General features: G+C 31.2%; 2 protein-coding genes across 2 annotated transcripts in view; one reads left to right on the top strand and one right to left on the bottom strand.

The window, feature by feature from the left end:
- Positions 1-210: 210 nt before the first annotated feature.
- The window catches only part of LOC116766570 (protein yellow), a 127006-nt gene continuing 109455 nt past the window's right edge, over positions 211-17761 (top strand). The window contains exon 1 of the mRNA XM_061522741.1: positions 211-221. The gene's annotated coding sequence lies outside the window, so the exon portion shown is untranslated. The remainder of the gene's footprint in view (positions 222-17761) is intronic.
- LOC116766596 (achaete-scute complex protein T3-like) lies at positions 8885-11353 on the bottom strand. Its single transcript, XM_032656509.2, has 2 exons — positions 10693-11353; positions 8885-9537 (listed from the first exon to the last, which is right to left on the bottom strand). The coding sequence occupies exon 1, from the start codon at positions 11269-11271 to the stop codon at positions 10699-10701; it is 573 nt and encodes a 190-aa protein (XP_032512400.1). The 5' UTR covers positions 11272-11353; the 3' UTR covers positions 8885-9537; positions 10693-10698.

A 17761-nucleotide genomic window follows, 5' to 3' on the forward strand; every position in this document is an offset into this window, starting at 1 on the left:
GCGATTATTTAAATAAAATATACTTAGCTCTATAGCGTTCCAGTATATATTATGAAAAATTACATAATTCTCTTCCCCCTTTAAGAAATCACTTGATACACGGTTTATCGATTGGCGATACATCGGTTGGGTTAAATTTAACAGGTCTTATAACGGACAGACAGGTGCTCGGTGGAAAAATTTTAATGCGATCAAAATCTTGTCATTCTAGTTTAATATAGTAATATCTGTTTTAATTCAATCAGATATTAAACTGTCTTCTTAAATGGCATACGTGCGGTGCATTGGCATATGTTATTTTCGTTTTGATGACACTACTATAATAACATTGAATATGATCTATAATATTTTACTCTTATAGGTAGTAAATGTTTGAGTACATTACTATTTGTAATTAACGTGAGCGACTCTCAAGAAAATGTCATCAGTGTTTAATACCAGAGGATAAAATGGACCAAAGGTCTTTTTAACTTCAATATTAACTACTGTTGCTAAAGATAACATATTATAGTAAGCGATTGCCGGAGGATAGCACTTACATCGTTAGGTGTACAGGCCTCAGTGACATTGCATGATATCTGCTATCCAAGCCAGGAGCGTGGGATAAAAATCAGTTATTCGAAATTACTCCCAATGTCTTTATGATTAAAGTTCACGTTGACGGCATTAATTGTTGTGTGAACACGTAATGCGTGTAATCAGCTCCTGATTGGCTTGAATTAATCGTGAGCATGCGTGACCGCTACTATCTGGCTCAAGCAGCCTTTATGAGAAATGGCGGGAGAGTCGAGAGTGAATTAAAAATAATGGTATAATTAAAACTTACATCGTTCTTTGTGCGCGAGCGGTTACTTTGTTTTAATTCTACTTATTAGTAACTAAATTAAGAATTTCATTAAGCTTGTGACAGCTTATAATATGGCGTGTATTATGAATGCGAATGTACCGGTAAAATAACTTTTTACTTACATTTTTAATTAAAGCAAGATTTATTTCTATAGTTATTTTTTTTAGTAGATTTTTACCGTGGTAAGATACTCATAAAAACGACTACGTTATTATTTTAAGATTTCATCTATTCAAAATCTGTGCAGTCCTTGAATAAAAAAAAAATGTATTTAAAAATCATGACCACGTCCATGATTAAAATGTTAAATTTGCTTGAAATGTCAATTACACCTTAGATAACGAAAACATTTATCAAAGCTGCACCAATATTGCATACATAAGTTTATTTAATGGCGTCTTAAATCATGAAATACAAAATCTATTGCTATTACATCGATATTAAATTCATATGAGTGTCCGTTAGCACCGCTTAACCGGTAGTTAATTCAAATTTTTCATATATTTTATAATAAAACCATTAATACTAATAGCCTGGGCGGTGGAAAGCGCAATTCGTCACCGTCATTACGACCGTCCATTTAAAGTTAGACCACCAGAACCGCTCTGCTACCGGCACAAGGTACATTGAGGTTCGAAGGTTAAATTCTTAATCATGACTTCTACATTACCCGGTTGTTTCAAATGAAAATGAGCTTTATAACCATAATATAATATGATTAAATATTTTATAAATCTACAATAAATAATCTGAAATATAAAAGGTATGCTAGTAAGGAGATGCAATTTCTAATGACAATTCGAAATGTTTCTAATGTTAATTAATATTCATATAGAGTAGTATTTAAATGTAAATGAGAAATTGTCAGGAAATTTAAAAAAAATCTTTTAATTAAGGAAAGGTTGCCTGTAAAATTAGTTCCGTTGCATTCGAGCATCTGATTGTATAATTCGTTATGCGATATTATGAGAGGCTACTGAGAGTCATTTGCGTCTAAATTATCTATGGTGTACCGCACTTTTACTTTAACGACGATTATTATATTTCTTCATTTATTGTATATTATGTTGTATGAAGTTTTCAGTCTGAATTTAATTCACTTTCTAAGCTAAATCGCAATTTTTTTTTATACATATTTTTGTGTGTCCCCGATTAAATCAATTTGAGTAACCTACATAGGTCAATTAAATAGTATATTGTGATGAAACTTTAGATATATAATTTGTTAAATTATATAAAAGGTTATTTATTATAAAATAATGTAAAACATACGAACATACATTTTATTTTTATTAAATTTAATCTTGAATTGAAAGCAAATAATTCTTGTGTCAGTTGCATCACTACTGTTTTATCGTTCGCGTGATCGTACCTCGTAAAATTTGTAAGCGAGAGAACTTAGCGTGGAAAGTACGATCAGCAAAAATATACCGGAACCTCACGGTTGTTTGGTTGATTAAGCCTTTTATTACCCTCCTCCTTCGACATTTACTCCCACTTGGAGTGATTCTTCATGCCAAATTCTGGGTATCATTTAATACGTCTAAAATAAACTCTTCACCGTAACGAAACTCTTCAATGTTGGTGTAGATTACAAATAGGTACTTGTGAGAAAATCTTAGTAACTTTGAAGTAGATAAATAAAAGATTTTAAATAGAAGGCTTATGTTAGGGCTGTATTACTGAAAAAAGTTTGAACATATAAATATCAATAAATATAATCAATAATTTAAATATCGGATATTTATTATTATGTACAGCTTTATTGTCTTGTTTTCTAGTGAACTCAGAATAAGTCTGTAATTTTCATTTGAATTTCATTCTAATTTGTTTAGCAAGCGCAATGAATTTTCTACCTCAGTGATTCGGCTCGTGCCTTACCTTGATCTTAACGCAGTGAGACAGAAAATTGTAGGACTGCGGTGGAGATGATCTTTAAATATTTAAACTTGAGTGTCACTGACACAAAATGACCGTTCCATAAACGATTTTCGCGGTTGGTAAAACCAGTAACAAGGTAAAACTGTAAGAATTATTGAAATTTTTATTATTCTCCCGTCAGATAGAGAGAATGAAATACATTGTGATATTGATTAAATACCTAATCCACAACATTAAATTGCACGTTATAGTTTTATATAGTTGTTTATATTTACTCAAATAACATTTGTAATTAACAGTATCTATAAAATTTTACTTATCCTAAAAAGGAAAGGGTTTGATCTGTTTTTCAAATAATCTCCGTGAGAACTTCAACATCAATGTTATCTTTTAAAGGAAAGGTACTTTTTAGAAATCGAAAAAGTTAATTTCTTTATCTTAATAGTTAAAGATATCTCATGTCAATAAATATTTTTGAAGAGTTTTAATGATAATAGCTACAAAAGTTAGTTTATTTGTGTTTTCAATATTAATTCAATTCAATATCAATTCTAATTTAAACTATCTTATTAAATTATTAAATCGTTTATTTTAATTAATTAAAACTTTAAAACAAAATACTTTTTAGGTCATTTTCTTGTATAAAATTAACGTAATTAACATGTCTTCTATTTGAAATGAAATTGATAACACGAAGATAATTATCGATGTTGTCATGTACAGCTTTAATAAGGTAACTGGTGTTTAGCGAAATTGCATGTTTAAGTAAAAAGTCTTCCTGTCTGATAGCCCTATTTGCTTCATAATCGATTCAATCGCAAAACGTATACTTATAGCTGATACCCTTAAATACTGTAAAAACAAGCAAATTTTGGAGCATCGCTCCCATTATCCGTGACTGAAATCGTTCTTGCTTATATCGTTCAATGATTAGTTATTACGCAGTAGCGTGTATGACACGGTTACTTGTAACCTCTTCATAATAATGAAAGTTTATAACATGTAGGAAAGTGATGTAGCGTTTATATACTTTACAAGGTTCTCAAGTAAATCTATCTAATTAAAAGCAACAAGTTTGCAGAATAATCGACTAATATAAGGTTTTCCTTCACTTCACCTCATCAGAGACTGCATTGCTGTCTACATACTTTACATTTACATACTTCGCTTACATAAACATACACGCAGTTAATTATACAAATGGTAATAAAACTTTAAATACTTATTGCTGCCCATTATCTTTATGAAACTGAAAGCCATTAAAGTATAATGACTACCAGGTTTCAATTTTCAATATATAAGGCTCTTATTTTTCAAAGTACCCTAAAGTACTCAAGACCACCAGAGTAGTGTTTTATGGTGATCTTTTTAAGGAATCTCATTAGAGCGAAACGATGGTGACGTCCATGAAACAACCATGACGTCGGAGAAATATGAACATCCTGAGAAATGTAAATTACCAACAGCATAAAAATAATTATCAACTAATTGTTATCATAATATTAGCCAAACAACAGAGCTTTAATAAGTTTAATAGAAAAAAAACTCATACAATGTTAAATATATTTTAACGATTCAGTAACGAACGGGTAAATAAAAATATTTCTATTATCCCCGATAACAGCCTATCTTACACCTTTCAACTTTAATATACAATTCAATTACTTTATTAGGCCCATACGTTGTCACTCATGTTGACGTTCGATTATTGATATCAATACCTTACCGCTTTCTAGGGCGTTATTATGTTAGGTCAGTTTCATACCATCGTTGTAATTTCTTCCGTCTATAGATAAGTCAAATATTGACAGTCCATACCACCTGGATGGGTCAAAGAACTTTATTTGTCATAATTTATCCGTTAAACTTTTTTATTCATTCAAAAACCAAACCATTGAGTTGAAAATGAAGAGATTTTGGTAAATTTTACAAATTGTTGTAAACTCCACCGGACGCAAGAACACTTTCAAGTTTGAATTACCATTTTACCAACTTTGGCTAAAAGGATTTTTGTAATCGAGTGATTATGATAATAATTATTCTAAAAGTATTCGATTATACGAATGTGATGCTTATAAGGTATTACGATTTAATGATTTTAAATTACCCTCTCGATATATCACTGTGGTACACGTTTTTGTACACAACCATTTTTATGTAGTTTAATTCGATGGCAGTTGAATTCACTCTAATTATTATATGAGTCGCGGGATACGGTTCGTCTTTGAGATGCCGATATCAAACAAGACAGGAAATGTTGAGAGTTTATTTTATGTCCAAAAATCATATAATATTAATGTACATAATATTGGTAATTGGTAAGTTATATGAAAATTTGTCGATTCTTATCCTGAGCAACTATCACTAGGTACCAACGTTATCTTTATTTCTAAAAATATTATCAATAATCTCTATAGTTTTCTTGTTCTATTAATAACAAAGTAAAAATTAGGAAATTTCTTAGTCCAATTTTCCGCTTCAAACTTTTTATTATTGGTAACATTAGACAGCTAAAAGTTTTAATGTTTGTATTATTAAATGAATAATTTAGAAGAAAAGTATGTGCGGTTCAAATAATTAAAACAAATTTTTAAGGGACCTGTCAAAGATAACGACAAAGGTGTTGCTTGGAAATTTTGGGATATTCAGAATATTTCGAGATACCGCTACCTGCTACTGATCTCCAATTCATTAAAGACCATTAATGAAGTTTATTGCATCCTAAATTTATGATGGCGGCAGCTGATTAATTGGAAGGTATAAAAACTTGATTATAAATGATAGTTATATACCATATATAATATAATAGGTACTGAATTATATACACGTGTTCTTGGCCAACAATAAAGTTATGTAGATTTTTTAGGTCAACATAAATATATACATTCAAGTAATACATAAGTTACATTTAACAATGACTATAGTTTTAATGACTTTGAAAAGCTTGAAGCTGCAATCTGAGCTTTAGTTTGGCTCTCACGAATGCTACATTCATTTGTGAATCTATAAATGATAATAGTGTTAAATACTTGAGCTAGAAAGAAATTAAATGCTAACAACGATTTGACTATACAAAGTTTGGAAGATAATAATAAAAATCTATTCACATGGCATCTTATAAAAACACTCACTGTGTACGTTGTATAAACAAATATATTCAAATATAAACATGTTAATAGCTTATTAAAACTTATTGTACTATTGATAAATTTTATGAATTAACTTGAAATGTGGGTCACAAGCCCATTGTTGCTGTTCAAGGCCGAAACTGCATTTACACAAAACCGGCAAAATTGGTTTAATATGGCCCAACTCATAAATATGTTTATTTTTTGTACTCGATTGTTCTTGGCCGGACTGTTGTGTACTTCCTGATTTTAATATCAATAATGTTGGATTTACTTCATGTCGATCCAAACTTTGTTTAGCTAATACGAGTTTATTTAATGTTTTCTAATAACAAATTATTAGTTTTAATACTACAAAAGGGGTAGCGTGCAATATAGAAATATTTTTGACAATAAACCTTAATTTTTTATAAATTAAATTGTTGTGTTGATGTGCTTCTATTTTAATAAATAAAACATTAAGTACCTAACCTGAAAATAAAATATTTTACTGCTCTACTAAGTTCTGAATATGAAAATGTATGTGTCCGAACGTCGGCACAAAAAGCTGTTACAGATTTAAGAATTCCTCCTAAAATATTTGACAATCCGGAAATCGATACCAGGAAGCATACTCGTAGTGCATAATCTATAATTGAAACTACTATCTCAGCTTATTATAAATATATATAAAATACATTAAGCACAAGTAAATCAAGAGCAAAACCAAAAACTAATTAATATGCATTTTTTGTCCTCGAAAAGCAATCGTCTGTGGGGCAGCTGCGCGACGCGTGCCGGACTCACGAGCGGACCCGAAAGTAGCCGATAGTTGGCACGTCGTTTTATTATTTTCAAAACGATAATTTATAGCACTAGGCCGACATTTCTTAAAGTCCATATTTTCAGCATAAACATTAAAAATTAAAAATAAATGATGAGCAAGAAGATAACGCTAAGTGCTTATTCTTATTCTATTATGTATAAGTGTATACCAATTCTATGTTACGTTGATTATAACATATTCAATAAAAAATGCTGTACCAATTCTATTGGATGAACAAAAAGTCGGAATAAAAACTTTGCAAACGGATGTAGCATATAGTACAAGAAACAATTAATGATGAATAGTCGTGTGCATAAACGAAACTTCGCGAATAAAAGTGTATATGTATGCACACCTGTAGGTAAACGCTTCCGTCGCATCTAGTCAGGCCCGTTCTTAAAGAGCAACAAGTTCAAGCAATTAATAACACCAACGGAAATATCCACCCATAATGGCCCGAGCTTCCCTTCAATTATCAAAAATTACTATTGCGATTTGAATTCGCTGGGCGGGAACTACGTGATCATGTTGCAGCCTCATTGTCTTTCTCAAATTAAATGTTATATTGACGTGAGGCCCCCATTTTTGTATTTCGTTATATTCGCGTTCGTCATATGATATGTAGCACGTGCACCTTTTGTTATTAAAATTTTTGCAACTGATTTTACTCTCGTTTTCACAAACAAGTTTTTACAGATCGAGCGACATTTATATTTTTAATGATCAGTATTATATGAGTATTTATAGATTTATGGTTACATAATTATACCATAGCCTTTATTTGGCGGCTCAGTGGAATGATTGATGTATCGTGAATGTCTCGACTAGATCAGTTTCGACCGGAAATTAAAGCGAATGCGTTTAAATTGATGAAGTCGGCAATACTGACAAACTTTTAAATTGTTTATCATTACAAGGAATTGATTATAATCATTATTATATGACTCTGTCAATGAGTAATTGAGATTTAAAAATGTTTTATAAAATAAGTTCTAGCAGTCATTTCCTCTTAATAATTTTACGTTTTTTTTGCCTTATTAAATCTAACATCACAGTTCTTAATTTCCTACTGCGTAATACAAATTTCTTGGAAACGGTTTTAATTTTATTATTAGTAAATGCTTACAGAATATTATATGTATATTATGAGTTATTTTTAACGAAGTAATTGTTGTCTTTATTTATAGATTACGAAACTATAAATTTAAAAAATATCTTATTAATTTAAATGAAACTAATATATTTCGGATATACTACGAGGATTTTATTATTTTAAAACTACATGATCCCGACGTTTCGATTACTTTTCAGCAACCGTGATCATTGGCAGACGAGATGATCTCGTCTGCCCGTGATTATGTAGTTTTAGAATAATAAAATCCGCGTAGTATATCCGAAATATATTAGTTTCATTTAAATGAATAAAACTCGGGAAAGTCTTAGATCTCATTAACATGTTATTTTACAAAAAATCATAAAAGTAATTAAATCTTTAAAATATTACTTTTTAGAAGATACTTGCATTTTTTTTCGTTTTTCTAAGAGTTTGTTTTTAGCTACGAAACATAAAACTCTCATATCCATCCAACTGTAGTGCTATATTTATATACTTCCAATATTTCATATCGATCAAAGGGTTCATCAATAAAAATATTAAGGGCAGACTAAGGAGACTGAACTACGTTTTTAAAATTTTACTCTCGTATTCTCGTCTGCCAGCGGTTATAATTATTGAAAAGTAAGTGCAATTTAAATCAAAACAAAGTGTTATTTAAATTTGTACTAATGAAAATCGTGGACATCATTAAACAGAAACGTAGTTTCTATATGTGTATAGGTATGGATTTATAATATCTCTAAAAGACACACTAAAGAACTTCATGGTAGAAAACATTTCTGTCGTTAATAAATATTGCTATTAATGTCAATAATTTGTTCTAAACAAAAAAGTGTAATACTAAAATCTACCAAAAATAAAAAGAAATTGTGAGGTCTGTGTTATGTAAAATCACAATCAAATTCATTAAATTCTTATACATTTACACTCGTTAAAGTTCCGTTTTAATAGCCTTTAATTGTCTAGTTAAGGGCCAAGAAGTCAGTTTATTAAATAAATGAGTGAGTTAGTCTTTGTGTCGTCAATTAAAGGAAGTTTTGTTAATGCCACAATTGAGATATTTGATATTTAAATGAATATTATTTATAAATAGAAAAGAAACAACATTATTCTTTTTAAATATTTTATGTAATATATTTACAATGTTAACCTCGCAGCCATTTGCCGAGGGGTTTTTTCAACAAATACTTTAAAAAATCTTAAGTTATTAGGAATCTTTCTTAAGGTGCTACATTTATCTATATACATTAAGTCTTTGTCTCAACATAATAAACGTTAATGTTAAGTATAACACATTTTTGAATCTCTACGATTTAAGTGAATGATGTGTATTTGCTCTAAATAAACTTAGCTCTGTTAACTATGCGTGACATAAATCTATAATAATAACTAATGACTAGATGGAACATTAAAACTTAACCATATCTGTATATAATTGGAAGCTTAAGATAATATTACAAGGCACAGCGTGTTCAAGTCTTCTACGATACAGTTAAATGCTTAAATGGAAGGATTTACAATTCAGTCTTGATACTATCTCATTCATGTATGAAACTGAGTTCGATTGCTCGGTTGCTGGGAATGCATAGATGGGTTCGGCATATTCCATGATTATCCTTCGCATTAGGAATATACTGATTGCGCTAATTAGAGGTTCTCTCCTTCATCATTCCGATTCTTCGCGACTCGAAGGGAATTCCTTTTTTCACAATCACTAAGCCGCTGAGTGACAGCACTTTGATCCGTATGGCCATAATACCTGTAAATAACAATTTAATTTAAAACTTATCTTTATGATAAAGCTACAACGATAGTGATGTGAATATTGTACACATAAATAAATTTTAATTCCCATGAAATCTCAATTGGTATCACCAGATGTTTGTTTAGTGCTTAGCAAATATTATAACACGTGTGCGAGTGCCCTTCGATTTCCCTAAGATTTCAACTTCCGGTATAATAAATTAAGAAGGCTAAGTTTTTTTTTAGCACCTTGTAATGTTGTTTTTTTTCCAATGGCGCTACCAGTTTCAAGTTGACCTAAAGTGCTTCATATGGCGAAGATGTGTCGACAGGTCCCACTGACCGGATGCTTTATATTGATTTAAGATAAATAAACAAAAGTTGCAACTGAAACCTGTTTCCACTTATAACAAATCTGATCAGGGACCTGTTATTATTAGAATACACAACTTTTTATGTGCAATTTTCTCACTACATGCGGGACGAACCACAATGTTATTAGAAATAATTGTTACTTTGCTAGCATAATAATAAGGTTCCATGCGGGTCCTATTGAGAATATTGAACCTGATTTTGATTTAAAAGCTTTAGAAGATCAAATGAAAAATTTACCTAGCTCGTATAAAGTTTTTTATAAGCACATATTTTAAGATTCGCTATTGTCATATATTTTTTTTTTTTCATATCAACTAACAAAGAATAGATAAAGTCTGCGAGATGGTTCAATGCGCAACCTTTATGGTATATGTTTACCTTTTGGCTCGTAAAGCAGTGGGTCCCAAATCTCTATTGAAATTGTGCAATATAAAGGCATAGATCTAACCCGGTGAGCAACCGTGTCTAACGAAAGGGACAAAAAGCTTAGCATATTTAAAAACTACCTGAGTATTTCATTCAGAATAAAAATATCGATATTAATTAAAAGTAAAGTGTAAATTTTTAAAACCAGTGTAAACAGTGTCGCGACAAAATGTAAACAGATTGATAAGAATTTAGAACTATCAAAGCTTTGGCGCTTTTATAAACATACTTAAATATTCATTCACAAAATATCTTATCAGTTTCATATGGCCTTGCCCCTATCACGGTCTTGAACGACTTTAATGGTACGAAACTTAAAGTTTGCTTATATTTAACTCATGAATGAAAAGAAAATTTTAATAAAACTCACCTTAAATCATTGCTGTTGCCACCATGATATAACATCTAATAATTCTTCATCTTCAGGACTCATAGGTTCATAGGAATCATAAGCATCTTGACAATTTGGACCTGTTGAACCCTCTGAATGGAGTGAGGGTGCAGGTGAATGGGATTCTTCTGAGAAAGGGGGTGTTTGAGGTCCATTTGAACTTAAGCCCAAACTCATTTGTGCTTCATTACAGCCTTCTTCACTTTCTTCTAATAATCGTTTAAGGCTTCTTATGTATTCAACCGCTAGTCTCAAAGTATCCACTTTGCTTAATTTTCGTGAAGAACCTCTTCCACCTGCCAAAGCCGCAGTTACAGCTGATGGAATATGTTGTCGTAGAGCAGCAAATCCATTATTAACTTGTTTCACTCTATTCCTTTCTCTTGCGTTTCTTCTTGCTACAGAAGCAGGTTGAGTGGGATAGGTTTGATGGAGATAAGATCTCTTTTTGCAGCGAGCATCTACGGGTGCAGGTGCGAGACGTCTAGCATTTTGCAGCTGAGTCAATTTTTGGTTTACACCGAGATTTTGGTAAGCGTGTACCGCCGCCATGGGCATCGCGAGTTAAGAAACTGTCGAGAGTAGGTCAAGAGCGCACGAGTGCGTGCCGCGGAGGTTGCCGGTGGATTGGCGGAGGTGGCGTGCACCCCCACACTAAGTAGCGCGCGCGCGGCGGTGGGGCGCGTGCCGGGCGCGCGCGCACGCACGGGCCGAGTTTCCCCGCTCTCCCCGCACGGCTACTTGTTGCGTTCATCAAAATACGCCGCTTATTATACCATAGAACCAGCAGCTCGAGCCGCTATTGTTGCACGTCGTTGCGTATAATTATCCTGTCCATTACCTTGTACGGGATTTGCCCGTATCTATTTAGAAGTTGTTACGCGAAATACATGCTGTAAATGCCGGGATATTGCTCTTATGTTTTAGAGCTTTAGTTCCCTTAATGAGGCATATTATTATAAGTTTTATTAAGAATAAATGTTATGCACATAATTGGTTACTGCTTCAGGTGCGTCGTAAATCTTGTACCATTTTCATTTTTTAATTAAAAAAATTACGAAAGAGACTAGAAACTGATAGATTCAGTAATCGACTTTATCAAGTGATTGAGGCTACTACATTTTATCCTACTCTTCAGAGGCTAATGGAGTCGATGCGCCTACGCATCAACAGACAGGTGCGCCTAAGAGCTTGTCCTAAACTAGACAAATAACTAAAGATTTTTTGTAAATCTTAAAAGAAAAAGCTATTACTGTCAACGAAATCTGGTCGCAATCTTATAATAAAGGAAAATAAGGACTGCCTTGCTAATGGTATATACATAACATTAAAAATGTTTCTTCCCTGTCAAGACTTTCCATACTGTTACCCGCCGAAACCAAAACATAAACCTAAGAAGTGCAATATGTGAGTTTAAATACCTACCTTTAAACATCATTCCATATGACTGAGTGAGTAGGTCTGTGCTAAATATATTACAAGCTGGTCGGCGTCAGGTTGTAGGCAGGTGTGCGGCGTGTGACATCGTTTGCGCTACGACTTCAGTGACGTCATTTACGAATTACTTCAGTGAAGTTATAATTTGTACCTCAATAATTGCCGGATGACTTGATTAGGTTCTTTACTTTTATGACCTTCGATTTTTAAATATATATTTTTTTCTATAATTACCTAAAATTGATATACAATGGAATATATGTATATAGTTGAAATATAATATTCTACTTGTATTTTTAGTGTATTATCAAACGCGAAAAGAATCTGTAATTAGATTAAAAACAAAATATGTATATGGCATAAGCAATTCACCTGTCCGACTAGGCGGCTCGCTCTACGAACTCATTTGTGACGTCACATTTCGGACGCATTGTAAAAGTGTTTAAATGAAACTTAAATTAATTAAAAGTATTAAATATGTTTAAAGTTTATTTTACTTAATTTACCAAAAATAAATAAAATAACTGAATAAGGATTTCACTTTAGTGAGTAAAAATATTTCTTTCCGTATTAATGTATCTAGCGCCATCTATTTTCAACCCTTAACAGGCAGGTACTAAAATCAATAGTATCTATTTCAACCCCTTGTAGTACCAAAGAATTCGTTTAGATGGCAGTGCAGTATTGTGGCATGGTTCAATCCTATTTGACTGATTGAATGAGTGAATGAAAACTTAGAAATAAAAAAAAAATACTGAACATGAACAAATTGTGTAGTACAAACAAATTTTTTAGGGTTAAAAAAGCTTTGGATAAAAAAAATAATAATCTTGAAGTACCTGAATGCGAATTCTTTTGAACAGAATTTAATTTGAACAGATTTTTTTTCTTGTTCTTAACTCTCGTTTAATGAATATTGACCACATCACAATAAAATATAAAAAGAATAATGTATTGTTTCGACGCAATTTTCGTTCATAAAAATATAAGCTCATTTCATAAAATATTTTAAAAACACAATAACGAAGTACATCCAAATCCAATACGGCAACTTAATGGCGATATAAAACTTGGTGTTGTTTAAATTGATCGTGAACTTGTCTTAAGTATTGATAGTATAGATTACACAGCTAACCTCCAACCAAAAAGGCAACGAGTGAACCCATTACAGGTTCACTGAATCTCTCGATGCTCTTCATGAACGTGGGAATGTTTGTACCTCTGTTTGTTTGTTGTAATTTAATTTTAGACTTGTTATTTTACAGTCTTATTAGAAAGTTTCTGCTCAGCAAATACTAAATCGAAAATCTGTAGAACGAAACTTTATTTGTGTGGAATTAAATCCTTCATGGATCAAGATGTATTGACGTTTATTACGAGAGAACAGTTTATAATAGGACCTTTTCAACTGTTCGATGTGTGTTTCATTATATTTAATTGATTACAAGCTTTTGACTTTGATATGACGTTATTTAGACAATATGTAATTTGATTTTATATTATAATTTAATTTGATTATAATTTCATCTTAATGGAAGGCCGGACATGGCCATCTGAACTCTTTGATTATGCATTTTCTTGGTACCCTTCATTATAATTACGTTGTCATTCGCTGAATTTATCGATATCCTTAATAACCGTGTCCGTTACGCGTCTTCATTCGTCACAGTACGAAAAGTATGATTCCGATCAGCGATATTGTCAAATTTAAGTGCAATTTTAATTAGGTGAAGTTAGTCTTTAATTATATCTTAATTTCTGAATTACAGTAATATAATGTTTCTTATTTTTAATTTCTTTGTATAAATTATAAGTTATCACTCTACTTTTTTAAAGCATAAAACGATGATAGTAAATAAGTTATGATATAAATGACGGAGCGGTGAAAGCGAACACAGACAAACTCCGATTGTCATCTAACAAACGTGCATACAAACTAAATTATGCTTAGTTACAGCTATAATTCCTGCAGTCAGGTAGAGGGCTATTATTTACGAAATAACAATCAGAAATAAAAAACTTGATTATGTATACGATGCATTAGCGAGTACTGTTGGCCATGAGGTTATTTTTAAAAGCCGGGGTCTTTAGAAGTGGATAGAAATGGTATTTTACTTACAAGATTTTTGATGTAATTCCCAATCATGTAGTAAATGTTACAAAATTATATAATTATTGTAATGACACATTGTTTCGTTGGCATCATCTGCTGATAAGCTTTCATTTGGTATTTATTTTGTATAACATTTTGATCTTGAATCCCCAATCCCAACTAGAACGTGACCAGACAGCAGAACCCTTAATTTTTTGATTCCATGTTGGTCTTGAGATATTCATTATAATTTACCTTCACAGCGCTATCGTATAATTCCACGTCTGCTGACACAAGCCTAGTGTTGCCATTTTACAATATATCACAGGAGCACGTTCGCCTCCATAGTGTGTAATTCGTGTAATTTATTGCAAATCTACTGGTAGCTATGGCCATACTTAATAGCAGACAACCACGCGACCCATGCATATGTACAGTCGGGTGTATTTTGCCGTGGGCGTACGTTAAACGACTTCTAAGCTTGATTGTAGGTTAATGTTGATTAATAGCCGTTATGAAGGAATGGAAACGATTATCGCTGTACGCGATTCTGAATATACTATTTTACAGATTGTAAATACTAATAGATACCTGATATTAAACTCGACTCGTTACGACGACTCGAGAGCACAATTACTGCAAAAAGAATCAAATGTTTGTTAACCAATTTAAAAATTTTACTTCAATGTGTATGAAAGTTTTAAAAACTTAGATATTTATTTCTAATTCATAAAATAATACATACAACCAAATTTGTTGAATATTACCTATCAAAAGATGTGTTTGTGTTAAATATATTGATAATTATAATAAATTTTGTTGCACAAAACAATAGACCCAGTTTAGTAACATCATCTCTTAATATATCCCACATATAAATACTGTCAGTACGCTTCACAAGATTCGCATTTCAAACTTTTTAGTAAACACTCAAAACCAAGGCATTCTTTGACAAATTTAAAACCTAAACAGCAAAAAAGGTTAATCTCATTCATTTTCAGAGCTCAACGCTCCTTAATGATGGATTCAGCCTGTCCTTACAATTAAGAATTAATTACTTTACGACATCTCTTTAAGGTTCAGATTAATTTCTTGTGTCATTTTGTTTGATTAAAACCAATTAGATAAGTTTTCGAGGCAAACGTGATATAATTCAAACTGTTCGTCAAATTTTTGAATCGGATGTCATAAACTTTGCACATTAAGCTCACTTTGAAAATAACTGACCACATCATCTTTAAAGTTAATGTTTTTAAGCACCTTTTCCAATAATTTCAGTTGTACATCGCATGTTCATTACATTCGAAGCAGCAAGTGTGAGCATAAAGCTAAAGTCTAATTGGATTAAAATACGATTTAAGATGGAATTTTAAGATTTAGTACAATAAAAAACGGGGACAAATTTGAAACAGAAAGTATCGTGTTGGTATTTCCAAATGGAGTTGAATTTATTGAAATCTTATTAACTGTAATTAGTCTGTCGTTGTTTATTTTAAGCAGGTGCAGAACAGTCTCTATGATGGACCAGTTCTCGTCTTACTTTAAAGCTACCGTTGACTTTTTCTTATCGATTTCACAATTTTCCGCATCTCATGCTACACGATCCATTTTGCATAACACAATAATTAATATGATAATTGATATTTCTCACAAAATTTTAAAAGTTAATGAATTATGCATACATTTTAGAAATGTTTAGAGTATATATATGATTTTGATGGGATCTTATTGGAATGTGATATAAAATAGTTAATACTTAGAACCTTATTTATTTTATTTCGGGACTAGTCAGTTGTAGTTAGAAATTCGAATAAAAAAGTTCTTTCTAAGGTTTCATGCTATACGTATTTAAAATTAGAATTTTTAATATGAGTTACAGTTTAAAAATAAAAAAAATCTACTAATACTTCAATAATAATAAATATCTCAAAACAAATAAGAGGCAGCATCGTAATAGCAGAAAGTGATAACATTAAAAGTAGATAATAGTTGATGAATTCATATACGATCTGGTCTAGGCAACAAATCTAATACGCATAGACCAACCTATTGTTACGCCACTGCTTCTTATTGGACGTCGGAGTTTACAATTCTCCAATCGCGGCGTAAGGTTCTAGTTAGGTATTAAGCTTATAGACACTGATTTGTTACCACGTGCTCTGCGCTCTCTACATTCCGTAGCTTAGAACGTAAGTGAAGGGATATCTTAATATTTGTTTCTCTCTCCAAATCTATTGAATCGTAGACGAACAGCTTATAGCGTACAGCTTGGTAATACAGTCTATACAATAAAAAATATATAAATAGTTTCATTAAGAATATATTATTTGTCACAAATTTTGTTATAAAATAGCATTGAAATCATATTGAAGCGTAAATTGATAATATCAGATAATCACTTGATTACAAATTATTGAGTATCTCTTGTAATAAACTTATGGTTCAGGCTTACTCGAAATATAGGGTTTTAACACGCCATGATATTTAAATTATTTTAAAAATGCATGGAGTACTTGGTATTGTATGAAGTTATTACTAAGTTAAATTATAAGGCAAATATAATACATTCAACTGTGCATATAAAGAAACGATTGTAATTTAAATTAATTTCCAGTAATTCTCTTTCACGTTTTGATTTTTTTAGTTCCATAATAATTTTAATCAATAAATCGATAAGATTTCAAATCATTGATCACATCCAAAACTGTTTATCTTTCTTCATTTCATATTTTATATTTGTTATATTAGAACCAAATTAGACTGTAAATAAACATTAAAAAAAAATATATCCTTACTGACTGATTATTTAACTTATGAAAACTTAAAAAATATACGAATTAATATCCAAAAAAAGCCCTTTGAGAAAGCAAACATTAAAATATTCTAACAGGATTTATTTCTAACTAACGAGATTTCTCAACAAAATTTAAATACTGTTAAGATACTTTTTTTTAGTTTAAAAATAAATACCTTGTTTACGTTGTTCTTTGACTTGTATGTTTTTGTAAACTTCGAGTTTTTAATGCACCATGTGCGGTAAGTGTGAACAATTTACAGATAAAAATCTATAATATTATTTTTATCTAACAAGCAAACAACCATTACAAATGAATACAAGCACATAAAATCGTCGCATTCTGTTTGCAACTTGATACACGTCTGAGTGCTGGGTTCGTCTATAAATTCCCTGCTCGTCTCATTAATTCATCCTCACCTTATATTTCTTGCTAGTACCTCGGGGTTTATTTGTCAAAAGATGGCTATCAGATTTGAATCTACACAGCCCGCTAACGAAGCCAGTTTACCATCGCTATATTAAATAAAACTGAAGCCACAATTAAAAATTGTTTAGGTCGTCATTAATATATTATTTTTGTAGTATTGTTTTTACAAACCACAGTATATTAATACCAATTAAGGATTTTAAGAGACTTTCTTGTAAGTTTTATCTTATTTTCTTCACCAACTGCAAATTTTAGATTATCTTTGTCTTAAGAGTGTTTTATCACACGCAAGGTA

The sequence above is a fragment of the Danaus plexippus genome, chromosome 15, assembly GCF_018135715.1.
Source record: "Danaus plexippus chromosome 15, MEX_DaPlex, whole genome shotgun sequence".
NCBI lineage: Eukaryota > Metazoa > Arthropoda > Insecta > Lepidoptera > Nymphalidae > Danaus > Danaus plexippus.

Excerpts from the sequence above, each read along its gene's own strand:
- LOC116766596 (XM_032656509.2), bottom strand. The coding sequence starts at position 11,271 with ATGCCCATGGCGGCGGTACACGCTTACCAAAATCTCGGTGTAAACCAA.